The 17,706-nt window shown below is 44.6% G+C and overlaps 1 protein-coding gene and 1 long non-coding RNA gene across 2 annotated transcripts in view; one reads left to right on the top strand and one right to left on the bottom strand.

Moving 5' to 3' along the window:
• The window catches only part of LOC134945174 (uncharacterized), a 532,944-nt gene that overhangs the window by 173,680 nt on the left and 341,558 nt on the right, over positions 1-17,706 (top strand). Inside the window, exons 33-34 of the mRNA XM_063934300.1 lie at positions 16,763-16,912; positions 17,452-17,568. Coding sequence (XP_063790370.1) covers positions 16,763-16,912; positions 17,452-17,568 — 267 coding nt within the window. The remainder of the gene's footprint in view (positions 1-16,762; positions 16,913-17,451; positions 17,569-17,706) is intronic.
• LOC134945175 (uncharacterized) overlaps positions 1-17,706 on the bottom strand; it is a 115,829-nt gene that overhangs the window by 63,266 nt on the left and 34,857 nt on the right. The gene's annotated exons all lie outside the window — the stretch shown is intronic.

Here is a 17,706-nt window from a genome sequence, read left to right as displayed (position 1 = left end):
AGATAATATGGCTTGATGTATCAAGCTCCTGTGATTCGCCATTTGTTCACGGAACATACAAGTAGTCATCCCAACATAGGCTAAACCACACGGGCATGGCAACATAAATACCACAAAGTTCAGTCTGCAATGGAGCTTATAACAAATACTTATCGGCTTACCCGTATGAGGATGTGGAAAGGTGCTACCAGGCAGAAGCGAGCGACAGATCACACACCCCACACATTTGAAACAGTCCGGTTTCTTGGTGTTTAGCCATGTCACATCATCCTTAGCCCTAAAATGTCGGGCAGGCTGCATAAGCATCTGCTTTAGATTTCGGCCACACCTATAGGCCATCATAGGAGGATCTTCCATTGTACCTTTAAATCTTGGATTAGACCTTATCACCGGCCAATGTCTTCTTATGGTTTTTGAGATAATGGGACATATTATCATATTGTGTGACAAAAATCATCCGATTTTGTTTACTTTTACACTTTTGATTAAGCGTCTCTCGGGCTTTGATAAGACAGCTCTCCACAATACTTCTTTTATATCCCCTGTTGAGAAACCGCTCCTTCATCTGTATAATCTGAGCCTCTGCGGTAACAGGATTGGTGTTGTTCCGAAGAACGCTCATAAACTGCGAGATGGGAAGACTTGCCTTAAGAATAGGCGGGTAGTTACTAGCAGCATGCAAAAAAGTGTTTCTATTCATCTCCTTTCTAAAAAAGGGTAGTACCCAATTTCGTCCCCTCACGGAAGACTGTCACATCCAAAAAATTGATAAATGCAGAATTACAATGTCCAGTAAACCGAACAGTAGAGTCCAAGGTGTTTAAGTCCCTCAACATCAAATGAAAATCCCCCAGTGCCATTCCACCACAAGAATATATCATCAATAAATCTCTTATAATAGATTAATTTGGTACCATACTTAGGGAAGATGTTAACAGACTCATACTCATGCATAAAAATGCCCGCATATGCCATGGCCACATTAGAGCCCATCGCGGACCCGAGCACTGAATATAATAATTGCCTTGGTATGTGAAATGGTTATGAACCAAAATCAACTCAAGTAATTCAAGAATGCATTCACTTGGGCGGTTCTGTCTACCATGATTTGTTAAAAGTTTCCTAACTGCATTAATGCCAAACTGAATGAGGAATACTTGTTTACAGTGAAGATACATCTAAAGTTGCAAGTGAAACATCACCTACTAACTCCCCAATACCAAGTATCTTTTCAAAAAAATCACTTGTATCGTGAATATTACTTGGTATATGGGGGATGAGTTCCTGCAAAAAGCTATCAACAAAAAAGGCTAAAGGCTGCAGCAACGAACCCCTGGCAGAGATGATGGGTCTGCCAGGGGGTCCACCAGAGTCTTGTGGACCTTAGGTAAAGTATAAATTAAAATAGGTTGTGACAACCTGATGGTTTTTGAGATAACAGGGGACATATCATCATATTGTGTGACAAAAATCATCCAATTTTGTTTACTTTTAAGCTTTTGATTAAGACTCTCTCGGGCTTTGATAAAACAGCTCTCCACAATACTTCTTTTATATCCCCTGTTGAGAAAATGCTCCTTCATCTGTATAATCTGAGCCTCTGCGGTAACAGGATTGGTGTTGTTCCGAAGAACCCTCATAAACTGCGAGATGGGAAGACTTGCCTTAAGAGTAGGCGGGTGGTTACTAGCAGCATGCAAAAAAAGTGTTTCTATCCGTCTTCTTTCTAAAAAGGGTAGTGCCCAATTTCGTTCCCACACAGAAGACTGTCACATCCAAAAAATTGATAAATGCGGAATTACAATGTCCAGTAAACCGAACAGTAGAGTCCAAGGTGTTTAAGTCCCTCAACATCAAATGAAAATCCCCATCAGTGCCATTCCAGAACAAGAATATATCATCAATAAATCTGTTATAATAGATAAATTTTGGTACCATACTTAGGGAAGATGTTAACAGACTTATACTCATGCATAAAAATGCCCGCATATGCTGTGGCCACATTAGAGCCCATTGCGGTCCCCGAGCACTGAATATAATAATTGCCTTGGTATGTGAAATGGTTATGAACCAAAATCAACTCAAGTAATTCAAGAATGCATTCACTTGGGCGGTTCTGCCTACCATGATTTGTCAAAAGTTTCCTAACTGCATTAATGCCAACTGAATGAGGAATAATTGTATACAGTGAAGATACATCTAAAGTTGCAAGTGAAACATTAGCTACTAACTCCCCAATACCAAGTATCTTTTTAAAAAAAATCACTTGTATCTCGAATATAACTTGGTATATGGGGGATGAGTTCCTGCATAAAGCTATCAACAAAAAGGGCCAAAGGCTGCAGCAACGAACCCCTGGCAGAGATGATGGGTCTGCCAGGGGGGTCCACCAGAGTCTTGCGGACCTTAGGTAAAGTATAAATTAAAATAGGTTGTGACAACCTATATTAAATGTCAAGTGAATCCAATACCAGGGATTAAGAGGAAGGTTGATAAGGTGATTGATATGGCGGTTAGAAGTGGCTGGCTTACTGAGCAGGTCGCACTATTTTTAGAGGCTGATTATCCGATTTGTCCATTAATTTATATAATTCTGATGAAACATCCTGATGAAAGAACATAAGTAAAAAAAATAAGTAAAAAGTTCTGAAACGTTGACATCAACAGGACAAACAGTCTTTTATTATAAGTCGTCTGGAGTGCCGCACATATACAGCTGTCAGAGTCAGGTAGCACTCCCAGGAATTAAACAGGGACAGTAATTAGGAGACCAAGTCCTAAATATATTTTTATACAGTGTATATATATATATATATATATATATATAGTACAATATTTTCCGGCACTCCTTAAAAAGGATAATTATTTGCCCCCGTGCCCTCCATGTAAAACAGCACTTACACTACCAGGCAAGCTGGCGACACTCACAGGTCTTTCAAAGAAGTAAAAGTGTATTTCAAAACATCACATCAAAATACCAACGTTTCTGGGCATAGTGCCCATTTGTCAATGCCTTTTTTATGGTCTGTACTGATTTTTGATACTCCAAACTTCAATTGAAAATATAGGAAAGGGGGCATGACCACGCACCCTTTACCCGTGGTCACGCCCATTTTCCTAATTTGTACCAATTTTTATGTGTAACATGTTGGAGGGTATTCGTTATCATTCTCCAAGCTTTGTTAAATCTCCCATTAAGTTTGAGAAATACTGTGGTCCATTCACCATCCAGACCAGGCATTTTACACTACAATTAACGTACAAGAAGCAAAACTGTGAACAAAAGTCTCACTAACACTCATCTGACATCAGCTTTACTAGTCGTTATGGCCAGTGAAGAAGCTTCAATTCTGCAGTGGCGTACGGTGAGGTCAGTGGCTGGGGAGGCACAAGCAGCTAACCCCCCCCCCCCCCTTCCCCCGAGTGGGAAAAAAGTGTAGCCCCCCCCCCCCCCCACATTGGTAAAACCTGCACCAGGCAGAACCAGCCAGGGTGGATAATGCCATAGCAGGTCAGACACTCGGTATGGGGTCCCCCTGCCATAGCATTAATCTGCCCCCCAAACTAGTCAGCCCAGGGCTGGAATTCCTTGGAAGTGGGGACCCCAAAAAATAAAAATGGGGTCTCCCTCCCGAGCAATAAGCAGCACTGGGCTATCCTATGCCCCGCACCCCTGGTGGCGGTGGGTGCAGGGTTCATTGTTAATATTGTTCTTTACAGGTGGCCTACAGGTCCCAGCAAGCCTGTCCCAGCATGCTGGCACTTGGAGAACCACAAGTGCCAGCATGCCCGGACATAAATGGCCCGCTGGCACCTGTAGTCCACCTGTAAAGAATAGTAATATTGTTCTTTACAGGTGGCCTACAGGTCCCAGCAAGCCTGCCCCAGCATGCTGGCACTTGGAGAACCACAAGTGCCAGCATGCCCGGACATAAATGGCCTGCTGGCACCTGTTGTCCACCTGTAAAGAAAATATTAAAATAAAAACACCACACTGTCTTTAAAAAAAAAGTTTATTAGACAGGGTCTTCACCTGGGGATGGGTAGCCTTTAAGCTCTTTTGCATGGCCGCCGCCTCCCCAGGGCTTCCGGCATCTTCACCTGGGGGGGCGCCACCTCCCCAGGGCTTCCAGCATCTTCCTCCGGCATCTTCACCTGGGAGGCGGCGGCCTTTAAGCTCTTTTGCATGGCCGCCACCTTGCCCAGGACTTCCAGCGTCTTCACCTGGTGGGCGGCGGCTGCTAAGCTCTTTTGCATAGCCGCCGCCCATCCAGGACTTCCGGTGTCTTCTGCCTTCAGGAGCTCTTCTCTGCTCCTCCTCCGCCATCCAACTGGCGCGCCGTTGCTTCACGCTGACTTATATAAGTCAGCCAGAGGGAGCGGGGTGATGACGCAGCTCGCGGCGGCCATCTTGAATTTCAAAAATGACATTGAGGCGCCATTTTTGAAATTGGTACCGCTCCGCTGCCAAACTCTGCACCGCCGCCCGCACTTCTGCCGCCTACCGCCGCCTGCACCTCCGTCACCACCCGCCGCCCGCACCTCCACCGTCTACACCTCACCTCCGCCGAGCCCACACAGTGATTGACCGCGGATCCAGTGACGGATCCGCTGGCCAATCACTGCGGCCTCACTGACAGGGGCATGCTTTCATGGGTTGAAAGCACGTCCCTGTATGAAAGCGGCACCTCTAAAGGTCTAATTTCTCATGTATTTTCATTGGGCTTTTAATGCCTATTGCTAGGCCCTGCCCGCGCCCGCCCCCCCCCCCCCCCCCCCTCCCGCTCCCATACCTTTCCCATTCACACCGGGAGGCACCATGATCGGTGCCTTTTAAACACATTTAGACAGGGAATGTGATTAGATTAGTATAAAGCAGATACTTATGACACAGAATATGTGTCATAAGCATCTTCTTTATATTATTTTAATCATTAGTGACAGGGGAGGCACTGCCTCCCCTGCCTCACCTAACTGCATGTCCCTGCAATTCTGTCACCAGGAGGCAAATTACTCACCTGTTTCTTACCGACTCCCAGATAGCAGTCTGCTGTACTACAGTTTCTCCTGTGCCAAGCTTTTGTTGTGGCTTCCTACTCTATACAGTGCAGGAGGGGGCGGAGACGCACAGTCACAAGCTGAGCTGTATAGTCTGTGTAAATGGCTGTGTCTTGCCCCTCTTACTCTACAGGCAGCATGTTGCCCAGACTACAAAGATGCTGGACCACACCCCAGACCAGCCCCCTATGCTCCGGTCCTGGCATTCCACATTGATGCTTTCAGCCCACACTGTCTCTGGGAGTTATACCACTGACTACTGCTGCAGCCTGTAATTGAATTCAAATCTGTATGTAGAATGCCTACCCTAATGTCTGTTGTACTGTAGTTGAAATACACTCTCTGTAAGGTACTTATTATGCCATAACTGTAGTACCAAGGGTCCAGGCATGTCCAATCCACTGCATGCACATGATCACTACCTTCATGTCATATGCGTGACATCAGTTGTTTGAAATCACTAGCATGACTACTGTAGCACAAGTGCAGAAAGCTAGTCTTTCCCTTTACAACCAACACAAAGGGAATATGTCCATGAGCACCCAATAACCAAATTATCAGCACAATGCATAAGCATAACCAGAACTTTGTGGACCCCATAGCAACATATTGAAGGGCCCCCCTGTTGCAGAGACATCTCTTTGCAACAGTGCATCATTGCATGCCCCTTAATAGTGCCCCAGCTCATTTTCTGAACCATAGTTGTGTCCTAGTTAATATTATGTCCTATAGTAATGACCTAGTTTATTTGATGAACCCTCGCAGTTCACTAGTTTATATAATGTTACATTGTAGAGCTGCCAATACACATTATGCCACACACATTCACATTATGACATACAGTGTCTCCAGTTCATATTATGCCATATTACAGTACCCCCAGTTCATACTGTGCCACATTAGATTGCCTGCCAGTTCAAATGATGTCATGTTAAGGTGCCCCAGTTCATATTTTGCTGCATTATAGTGCCTCCATTTCATATTGTGTCTCATTAAAGTCCCCCAGTTCATACTATGTAACATTATAGTACCCTCCACATTACAATGAGCAGATCACATTATTACAAATTACAGTGCCCTCCAGTTCATATTGTGCCCCATTACATTGGCATCCAGTTTTTGCAATTGATTATAGTGTCCCCTTACATTATAACATCCACTACACACTCAAAATGTAATGTCACACAGTTCAGGCTGAGCAGTGGACCAGACCCATTTGCTTAGCAGGCAAATCTGGGAATTTATAACCTGTCTTCAGGCCCCTTCCCTAAGCTTCTGGGCTCCATAGCAATGGCATCCCTTGCACCCTCTATAGTTATGCCCATGGCCTAATGTAATAACACCTAAGATTAAGCACTGTGTACCCATGTATCACTGATTCTCTTCAGCAAAGGTAAGTCTGACATACTGTATAGGCAAATAACAAAACAATTAAGCATTGAAAAAAATAACAAATAGCAAACATATATATATATATATATATATATTTCTCCGGCAGGGTCCACAGGTTATCCACAGGATAACATTGGGATATGATGACGCGACAGCAAATTTGCACCAAACGGTTAAACTTTCGGCCTCCCTGCATGCAACGGGCCCGTCCATATATCCTCCTCCTGGCTCAGGCAAATCAGTTTTTTGTTTGTTGCGGGAGGAGCCGGACCATGGTCAAGAGGGCTGCTGTTTTTTAGCAGCAATAAGCTTTCTAATTTTATTTTTATAGTCTTACTATTTTTCTTGAGTGATCTTTCTAAAAAGCGTCTTATACGTACCTTAGAAAGAGTCGCTCCAACAACTCCCCGCCGGGTCGCGACAACGCTTACCCACGAGTACAGTGCTGTTTCGGTGGGGATCTGTGTCGGATATGCCAGCAAGTCCAGCAGACGTTACCAGGCTGTGGCCGGAGCATGGGGAGAAGGTAAGGCATCGGTACCGCTTAGAGGGGGAACGCAGACACAGCCGCACTGTTTTGGGAGGAGACTACCAAACAGTCACCGACGCGGCTGCCGCCTAGGGTGCACCAGCACTAGGCCTTAGGGATCATAGGCTCCAGGGGTAGTATGAGGCTGCGATGTCTAGGGTTGATGTCAGCAGTGGAGAGTCAGATTCTCCCCTGGTTGCCCCTCCCCCCCGTCCATGGCCAGTTTCCTCCGAGTCTCCCGCCATGAACTGTTTTCCCGCTTCCGTCTGAGATGCTGTGTATCTAAAGAGACCCAGTCACAGCATAGGCGGCTGTGTTGCTGGTGCGTCAGTGTTCACTTGAGCGTCTGTGTTCACTGTAGGTTCACAGAGCGGTTGTGTACACTATTAGTGAATGGATCCACTCAGCGTTTGCTAACATATTGATCGGTCCTGGAAGCAGGGTGAGTCTCCCTGTAGATAAATTTATTCATACACTAGCGCTGGCTGTCTTATGAAAAAAGCAAACAGAACGGCTTATTAAATGTAAATTATAGCACATTTATTAAATAACACAGAATAAAATCATATATATCTACCATCCGGTATATCATCCATCCCTAATACAGGAATATCCAATTTCCAGTCCTAGTCAGCCTTTCCATCTATTTGTTGCAATATAACTTCACTAACTCAGATCAGTGTAGATTTTAATACCTTTGTTTTTATTGAGATACATATATATATTATTTTATTGTGTGTTATTTAATAAATGTGCTATAATTTACATTTAATAAGCCATTCTGTTTTCTTTTTTCATAAGACAGCCAGTGCTGGTGTATATATAAATTTATCTTCTTGCTTTTACTTAGGGAACTTCCCTACACCAGCTGCTGTTGATAGCGCACCTGAAAATCTATTTATTCACTTGAGTCTCCCTGTATCCCACTCTACTGAGCACGGGTAATACAGCACTAAGGGGTGTATTCAGTAAGTGTCGTAAGCTGCCATCTTGTCGGAAAGATGACAGCTTCCGACAGGCTTAGGTCGGAAGGGGTTCCGACCTATTCAATACTGGCTGTTTTTTTCCAACAAGTCGGCAATACCTGACTTGTCAGAAAACACGTGGATTGTCGGATTAGCCACGGATCCACGTGTTCTGCGGCCAAATCCGACAGGTTTTGGCCCCGGTTCCGACAATGTCAATCCGACTTTTTTTAAAGTCGGATTGACATTGTCGGAACCGGGCAGATGAGACATGTGAGGCGGCCGGAGGAGCAGCGTGAGACGGCCGGAGGAGCAGCGGGATAAGCGGCCGGAGGAGCAGCAGCAGAGGCGGCCGGAGGAGCAGCGGGATAGGCGGCCAGAGGAGCAGCGGCAGAGGCGGCCGGAGGAGCCAGGGAACGGGGACGGGTGAGCATTGCCAGTGGCAGCAGCAGCACAGCCCGGCACTCAGCAGTGCACTAACAGTTGTCGGGAGCGGCCAAATCGCCGCCCCATTGAATACTCACCTGTTGGGTCCATTCCGTCGGAAAGGACCCGACAGGTATTCAATATACCCCTAAGTCTCTATCTACCTTTTGAGTATGAATAGTTGGATAAGTGCCTAATGCATATGAGTCTGATAATTATTACTGTTGTTTTCTTTCACTGTGTGACTGGATACGGTTAAATCCCATATAAGATAATGCAGTAATATGTTTCTCCTACATACTTGAAATGTATTTGTAGTTGATTATGTGCTCATATTGCTTATTGTACTAATGTACAGTATAACCTGTGACCGATTGCTAATGTGATTTCTGACTTTATTATAATTCTGTCAGTTTTTTCCTGTCTATTCTGATCCTCAATGCTGGTGCAAAGCAGAGTAGGGTCGGATTGTATGTTATTTTAACAAAATTTAAAGTGATTACAGTCACAAACTGTGTAGTACACTGTGCAAGTGTGTGATTATTTATCATGTCTACGAGCGGCAAGGGTGAGGAAAATACACTCACAGCAGCACCAACACTTATGTCATGTTTGTCTTGCAAAGCTGGGTTAGCCTCTCAGGATCTGGTTCAGAATGGTTTGTGTGTAAATTGTTTTAGCTTTCACCAAAGTCTCTTGAAAAGTTCAAGGCAGACACAGGTGCATGAACCCCCATGGGCTACGTTTGCACAGACATTATCCAGTATACAGTAGCTGAGCGGATACTTCTGTACCAGGGATAGGTTACACTATTAACCCTTACATGCAGCATTCCACCTGGGGTTTATCACATCCAGCAGGGGAAGCAGCAGCCTCTCAACAAAAACAGGCTAAAAGGCCAGTGGTAAGTAAATCACATAGACATGAAACAACATCTGCACAGTCTACACATGTTTCAGATGAGGATTTGTCAGAGGATGAATTACACTACATTACACTCCGGTTCTGCATACGAAGATGAGGAGGAAGGTCTCAGCTCAGCAGTTATCGCGCTGAGCCCAAATAAAGTAAGTTCGAGGGACACCTCACTTTTAAAAATTGGGGTCCTACCTGTCCTTTTTTGGGTTCCATCAGAATAAAGGTTCTTATTAATCTTATTAATGATTCAAATATAAAAGCACAGACTTGATGTTGACACTACAAAAGTGTTGCAAGGGGGAGGATGGAGTGACAATGCTGCTGGGCTGTGTAGTATACAGGACACTCTGCACCAGAGCTGTAATTAGAAATTTTTGCGCCCTTTGGCAGAAACTGAATTGGTTCTCTCCCTCTCATACCGAAAAGCATGAACAGTGTGCACCGAAGCAAAAATTTAGGGGCATGGCTTCGTGGAGAAGGGATGTGGCCACATCATAGTAGTGCTACTTGTCCACACTGCACCAGGTAGAACCTCCTATACACATTGCACCAGGCAGAGCACATTATACACATTGCACCAGGTAGAGCACGCTATACACATTGCACCAGGTAGAGCACGTTATACACATTGCACCAGGTAGAGCACGTTATACACATTGCACCAGGTAGAGCACATTATACAAATTGCACCAGGTAGAGCACGCTATACACATTGCACCAGGTAGAGCTTGCTATACACATTGCACCAGGTAGAGCACGCTATACACATTGCACCAGGTAGAGCACGTTATACACATTGCACCAGGTAGAGCACGTTATACACATTGCACCAGGTAGAGCACGTTATACAAATTATACCAGCTAGCTCACGTTTTACAATTTACACCAGGTAGAGCACGTTATACACAGCATGTTATACACATTGCACCAGGTAGAACCCCCTATACACATTGCGCCAGGTAGAGCACGTTATACACTTCGCACCAGGTAGAGGACTTACACAAAATAATTAATCTTTCAGAAGATAGGAGGTAGTAATGTATATTTATAATATGCTAATGCCATCATTCAATACAGTATGACTAAAATAATATAACAAACAACAACTTTGATTTCTAGGTAACCAGTACTATTTTACATCAATGATAGTTACGGTAAAGACACTGCAAAAGCAATGTTTGCAGTTACACAGTGTAATATGTAGGGATTTAATTTGTCACACAATAAGTATTCTGCTCTCTCAGACAACTTTAGCTAATGCCACAGAACAAGGAGGAGGCCATGACCACAGAGCACATTGTCACTCACAGAAGTCGCGCAACCAGGAGGATGATATGAACAGTGCAGCCCCCACCAGGGATCCTGCACACAAACTTTGGAGGAAGACACTGAGAGAGGGAACCTGTGGGCAGGCAGAGGCTCGGCCGTTCCTGCATTACAGGACATCGGCCTCTGGATTTTAGCCCGGGCACAATAGCACATCCTCCAGCATCCTCTGTCTGTCACTTGTAGTGCAGGACCGGGCCAGGCAAAGCCTGGGTCTCACAGAGGAGCGGGTGCACGGTGGTGTACGGGAGAGGCCTGAGACTACCCTGCTGTGCCGCCTCCCGCTGGCCGGTGCTGACCCGGCGCTGTGCTCTCCCCTTACCTTCATAATAGTAGCAGACCTTCTTATTTCCATCCCCCTGACTGTACGTCATGGAGTACTGCACGGACGTTGCTCACACTGGGACCCGCTGGTGCTCAGGACGGGCCGGGCTGCAACGGGAGGAGCGCTGATAGCCGCCACTGCCCGTTACTCGGTAATCCATGGAAATGACCTGCCAGGCCGGCGCTGCACACATACAAACAGACATGGTGCAGACAGAAGGGGGTGGGGCCAGCGAGGCTAAGTGGTAGGGGCTGGCAGGAGAGTGGGCGGTGTGTGCGCGGAGCAGAAGGTGAGGGGAGGCGGGGCTGGAGAATACACTCTCCATGGTCTCCTCCCCTTACAAGTTCCTCCCTCTGCTACCGTGGAGACAGAAATTGACTGACAGCGCAGGACAGCGCTGCTGGTCAGAGTGCGTCCTGACGGATCCTGCGTTTTTTAAATTTTGAGTCCCCACCATCAATTCTTGGGTAAAATATGTACCATAGCGCGTTTTTGCGATCACTGGCTCAGTTGACATATCTGAGTTAATTAATGCGACGAAAGCCATTCTGTCCTTAGAAAAAGCAGCAGAGCCTGTGTTAAAATCCAGGGCACCTGTGTTTAAACGTTCCAAAACAGTTAGGACTGCGTTTCCTGGGTTAGAACAGCTGATGGAAATTATGAAACAGGCTTGGGCTAAGCCCAGTAAGAAATTTAGAATTCCAAGGAAATGGAGTTCCAATTATACTCTTCCGGCTGGGGACTGTTTAAAGAGGGAGGTGGCCCCCAAAGTAGAGACACATGTCATTCAATTAGTACAAAAATCTACATTACCTCTGCCTTCAACATCATTAAATGATGTCATGGATAGGAGAGTTGATGGTTTTCTAAAAAACATTTTTTCCCTGTCTGGGACAATCATAAGACCAGCCATGGCTTCAGCCTGGATGGCAAAAGCAGTGGCTGCCTGGGCTGATGCATTGGAAGGGAACCTTTCAAAGGCATCTAGAGAGCAAAAATCCCATGTTGCACATATCAAACAGACTGCAATGTTTTTGAAAGAAGCAGCCTTGGATATGGTTACAATTGCCTCTCAGGCATCAGCTTCAGCAGTAGCCCCTCGAAGAGCAGTTTGGCTACGTACATGGAAATCTGGAGTCTTTACCTTTTACTGGAGATATTCTTTTTGGTAAAGAAATAAACAGTATTTTTTAATCAGAAGCAGACTCCAAGAAAGTGAAGTTTCCTTCCACATCCAAATTCAAGCCTAAAATTCCAGCTTTTCGGCCCTTTCGGTCTCAAGGGAAAGCAAAAGGAAAAAGTTATGGCAAACAGTCCCAATACAACAAGTCTAGTAAGAATAAAAAGCATTGGGCTACCAGAGGACCGGCTTCTAAAACAGAAGACAAGCCATCGGAGTGATGGTGCAGGCCTCCACCTGGGGGATCCCAGGGTGGGAGGCCAACTTCTTCAAATTGCACAGATCTGGCAGCTGTCTACCACAGATGCCTGGGAGCAAGAACCAGTATCTCTCGGTTGTGTATTTGCATTCAAGATACACCTTCTTTAAAGTTTTTTTTTTACTTAGTAGAGACGAAGGCCAGGGCTTTGCAAGAGGCAGTTCAGAAATTGCTTCAGTCAGGAGAAATCATTCCAGTTCCTACTACACAATGAGGACAGTGTTTTTACTCCAACCTATTTCATTTTCTAGTCCAGAAGCCAAATGGGTCGTTCCGGCCCATATTCAATCTAAAAGTGCTGTACAAGTACATTTGGGTGCCTCGGTTTCATATTGAGACTTTCCGTTCCATCATTTTGGCTATGGAGCCAGGGGATTTTATGGTATCTCTGGATATCCAGGATGCTTACCTACATGTTCTTATAGCCCTGTCCCATCAGTGCTATCTCAGGTTCGCTATCCTCCAACAGCATTTTCAGTTCCAGGCCCTTCCATCTGGATTTGCCACAGCCCCCAGAGTATTTACCAAGATTATGATGGTAATGGCAGCTTATCTCCGCCAGCAGGGGATAAGAATTTTTCCATACCTCGATGATCTTTTAATCCTGGCACAGTCTCAGGAATTACTTCTGTGTCATCTGCAACAGACAATAGCGTGTCTGCAGAAGCATGGTTGGCTCATAAATTGGGCAAAATCATCTCTGGTTCTGTCAAAGCGGATGACTCACTTGGGGGCTGTATTGTATTTGAGCCTTCAGAGATTAACTTTACCTCTGCACATAATAGCCAAAGTATAGTCAAGGATTCAGGACTTGTTACACAGTCGAAAGGTATCCATTCACGCAGAAATGCGAGTTATTGGATTGATGGTGTCAACATTCGACATGGTAGAGTATGCTCAGTTCCATTCGAGGCCTCTGCAACATCTGATCCTTACCAAATGGAATGGTTTTCATCAGACAATAAAAACGCAGACTATGGTCCTTACTCTAGAAGTAAGGAGGTCATTAGCCTGGTGGCTACAGACATCCCATCTGGACAAAGCGAGACCCTTTTGGATATCAGATTGGGAAATTCTGACAACGGATGCCAGCCTTCAGGGCTGGGGAGCGGTGTCAGGAAGGATTTGTTTCCAGGGGCAGTGGACCAAGGAAGAAAGTTGCCTGCCAATAAATATATTGGAACTCCGGGCCATCTACATGGCACTGATTCAGGCAGAGGACATCCTTCAGGGGAAACCAGTTCATATCCGCTCGGACAATACGACGGCAGTAGCGTACCTCAACCATCAGGGAGGAACTTGCAGCCAGAAAGCAATGAAGGAAGTAAGTCACGCGTTAAGGTGGGCAGAACGTCATCATCCAGACTTGTCCACAGTGTTCATTCCGGGAGTCCTAAATGGGGAAGCGGATTTTCTCAGTCGACACGCCATTCATGCAAACGAATGGGCTCTACACTTCGAGGTCTTCCAGACCCTGGTCGACAAGTGGGGGTTGCCGGAGATAGCTCTCATGGCTTCCCATCAGAACAACAAAGTTCCCAAATACGGGTCAAGAACAAAGGATCCCAAAGCAATCTTTGTGGATGCCCTGTCAGTGAGATGGGACTTTCATCTGGCCTATTGCCCTATTACCCAGGGTGATGAGAAAGGTAAAACAAGGAAGGAGTGCCATGATACTAATAGCTTCGGCTTGGCCCAGAAGACATTGGTACACAGATCTGCAGAGGATGTCGATGGATGCTCCATTCCTACTCCCTCAACGTCCAGATCTACTGTCTCAAAGTCCTTGTTATCACAGACACCTGGATCGACTGTCTTTGATGGCGTGTCTCTTGAGACTTCCATCCTGAAGTAAAGAGGATTCTCACAACAGGTAATTTAAACAATGTTCAGAGCAAGGAAACCTTCCTTAGCTTGCATTTATCACCGAATATGGCAAGCCTATATTCAGTGGTGCAGTGAACAGAAATTTGACCCTGAGTCTTTCAGAGTTTCCAGGGCCTTAGCATTCCTTCAGGCAGGAATGTATAAAGGTTTAAGGGTGGCTTAATTGAGAGTACAAGTGTCAGCATTGACTGTATGGTTCCAAAAGAAAATCTACAGGATGTGCGCACTTTTTTCCAGGGAATGCTGCGCATTCAACTTCCTTTTGTTCCTCCTGCAGTGCCTTGGGATTTAAGTTTAGTCCTAAAGGCCCTTCAGGCTGCCCAGTTTGAACCACTTAAGAGTGGATCTTAAATGGTTGACAGCTAAAGTTCTCTTTCTACTGGCCATGGCTTCAGCTAGAAGAGTTTCAGATTTAGGGGCATTATTATGTCGTCCTCCATATCTGAATTTTTATCCAGATAGAGCAGTTCTCAAAACTAAATCTGGGTAGCTTCCTAAGGTGGTGTCTAAATTCCACCTTAATGAAGAAATTGTAGTCCCGGCTTTCCAGAGGCCGGACCTTTCTGCGGGAGATGCATCGTTGGACGTAGTCCATGCCTTAAGGATCTATGTAGATCGTACCAGTGCCATCAGAAAGAGAGATTCTCTCTTTGTCCTCTATGGATTTCACAAGAGAGAACGGCCTGCTGATAAGCAGACACTGGCAAGGTGACTACGGATGACTATTTCAAAAGCATATTCTCAAGCTTATCTCCCTGTTCTGGCTAATGTCTCTGCTCACTCTACTCGTAAAGTAGGTCCATCATGGGGAGCACAACGTGGTGCTTCAACAGAACAGATAAGTATGGCAGCCACCTGGTCTTCCATTAACACATTCATTAGACATTATGCCTTTGATACCCTTTTCCTCTCAGGACGCTGGATTCGGGCAAAGGATTCTCCTGTCCAATCAGGAGAGTCCCCACCACTAAATTGCTTTGGGACATCCCAACGTTATCCTGTGGATAACCTGTGGACCCTTCCGGAGAAATATACGTTATGGTAAGAACATACCGTTGATAACGGTATTTCTCATAAGTCCACCAGGATCCACAGGGATCCCACCCTAACGCACCTGATTTGAGGATCCTTTTACTCACTAACCTCTTCCTTCTTGTATGGAAGGGTGTGCATGTGTGTTCCTCTCGCCTGATTAGGGCTCTCTATGATGCTCCTGCCTTGAGCTTTGGAAAAGCAACTGATTTGCCTAAGCCAGGAGGTGGGGATATATGGACGGGCCCGTTGCATGCTAGAAGGCCGAAAGCTTTGACCGATTGGTACAAATCCGCTGTCGCGTCATCATATCCCAATGTTATCCAGTGGATTCTGTGGACTTAGGAGCAATACCGTTCTCAACGGTAAGTTCTTACCATAACGTATATATATATATATATATATATGTGTGTAAATTATTAAGTCTCCATGTCTGTGTGCCTTTAGTACAAACACGCATGTGTATACCCAACCAAGTGGTCTGATGTTCTGCATGCTAGCTTCATAACAGTCCTAATACCAGCTGTTGTATATCATTTAACATGTAAACTTAATTTCATTTTCTGACATGTAAGGGTTCTTTTTCTAGAAATTGAATGGGAAGAATTTTTTTTTTTTTTTTAACACAGTGGTATTTATGTGGAAATATTTTGACATTAAATTATTTTTACTGAGAAAATCTTACCAATTCAAGGTAGATAATTATAAGCAAATTTCTTCATTCTTCTTGGAATAATATAGGCCCTCATTCCGAGTTGATCGGTCGCAAGGCGAATTTAGCAGAGTTACACACGCTAAGCCGCCGCCTACTGGGAGTGAATCTTAGCTTCTTAAAATTGCGAACGATGTATTCGCAATATTGCGATTACTAACTACTTAGCAGTTTCAGAGTAGCTCCAGACTTACTCTGCCTGTGCGATCATTTCAGTGCTTGTCGTTCCTGGTTGACGTCACAAACACACCCAGCGTTCGCCCAGGCACTCCCACCGTTTCCCCGGCCACTCCTGCGTTTTTTCCGGAAACGGTAGCGTTTTCAGCCACACGCCCCTGAAACGCCGTGTTTCCGCCCAGTAACACCCATTTCCTGTCAATCACATTACGATCGCCGGAGCGAAGAAAAAGCCGTGAGTAAAAATACTTTCATCATAGTAAAGTTACTTGGCGCAGTCGCAGTGCGAACATTGCGCATGCGTACTAAGCGGATTTTCACTGCGATGCGATGAAAAATACCGAGCGAACAACTCGGAATGAGGGCCATAGTTAGTAATTCATGTGCTCATGCCTGTAGAGGGCGCTGCAGTGCAGAATATATTTGTGAAAGTAGCAGCTGCAAAGACTACAGGATATAAAGTAATCTACAACTCTCCATAGATGATAAGAATATTAGAAGTCACCAAGGAATAATACAACTTTTAAAAGACCCCATGTCATTCTGAAACATATCTTGTTCTATTTCCTTACACAGAAAAAACAAGAATTGGATGCAGTTCTCACTCATAATGTTCAGCCTGCAATAAATCTTGGTATACCTATAAGGACAATGGTGGATGTGACAATAGAAAAAAGCAGTGATCTGTATAGAAGGACAATTCGGCTGGGATTGGACAGCAAACAGGTCTATCATATATATTGTTTAACTGTAATGCATAAAAATACATTGTGTGTTCATCAATGAATTAATTTGCTACGAAAACATGATCATAAGTTGACAGTAGTGGTATGGATCATTTTGGGGTAATATGAACTGGCTAATATTGGTGAATAATACATACAGTGTAATGTACTGCCAGTTGTGCCCTGCCTTTCTCAGTGTGATGTACAGTCCACAATTCCTACTTCACCAGTCCTAGAAAACGACCAAAAGGTTTTGCAAAACGTCACATAGCAAACTTGCTGTAATGTGAGAAATGTGGACAGTTAGAAGACTCAAATGCCATCAAATTTTCCTTGATATGCCATAGTAAAATGTATTTAGTAATGTAAGTGGTATAATGCATAATAGATTTATTAGTATAACACTTTGGTTACTTCAAGTACAGTATGTAATTAATCTCAGTAATAGACATGGGTAGTCACTTAGGTTTATATTCATTATAATTGCATGTTTCCATGCCCTCAAAGTCCTTCTGTCCTGTTTACTCAATGTAATGGCAGATTACAGAAGAGGTGAGCTTTATGCAGAAGCTAGAAGGCGTGTCTCTTAGCTACAAGATCACACATAATCTGGAAACACTCAAAAAAATGCTGATGGAAGATAACATGGAAATCCGGGTATGTTACATGTATGTGCTACTGGAAACTAATGGCCTTTATATAACAGACCTAATACTTACAATTACATATTAAACATTTAAAATGGTATGTTTGATTCATTGATGTACAGGTATAACAGTTTCATACATTATTTAC

Source organism: Pseudophryne corroboree, chromosome 7, assembly GCF_028390025.1.
Source record: "Pseudophryne corroboree isolate aPseCor3 chromosome 7, aPseCor3.hap2, whole genome shotgun sequence".
NCBI classification, from domain to species: domain Eukaryota; kingdom Metazoa; phylum Chordata; class Amphibia; order Anura; family Myobatrachidae; genus Pseudophryne; species Pseudophryne corroboree.
The sequence above is the reverse complement of the archived record's forward strand: the minus strand, read 5'-3'. Positions and strand labels throughout refer to the sequence as shown.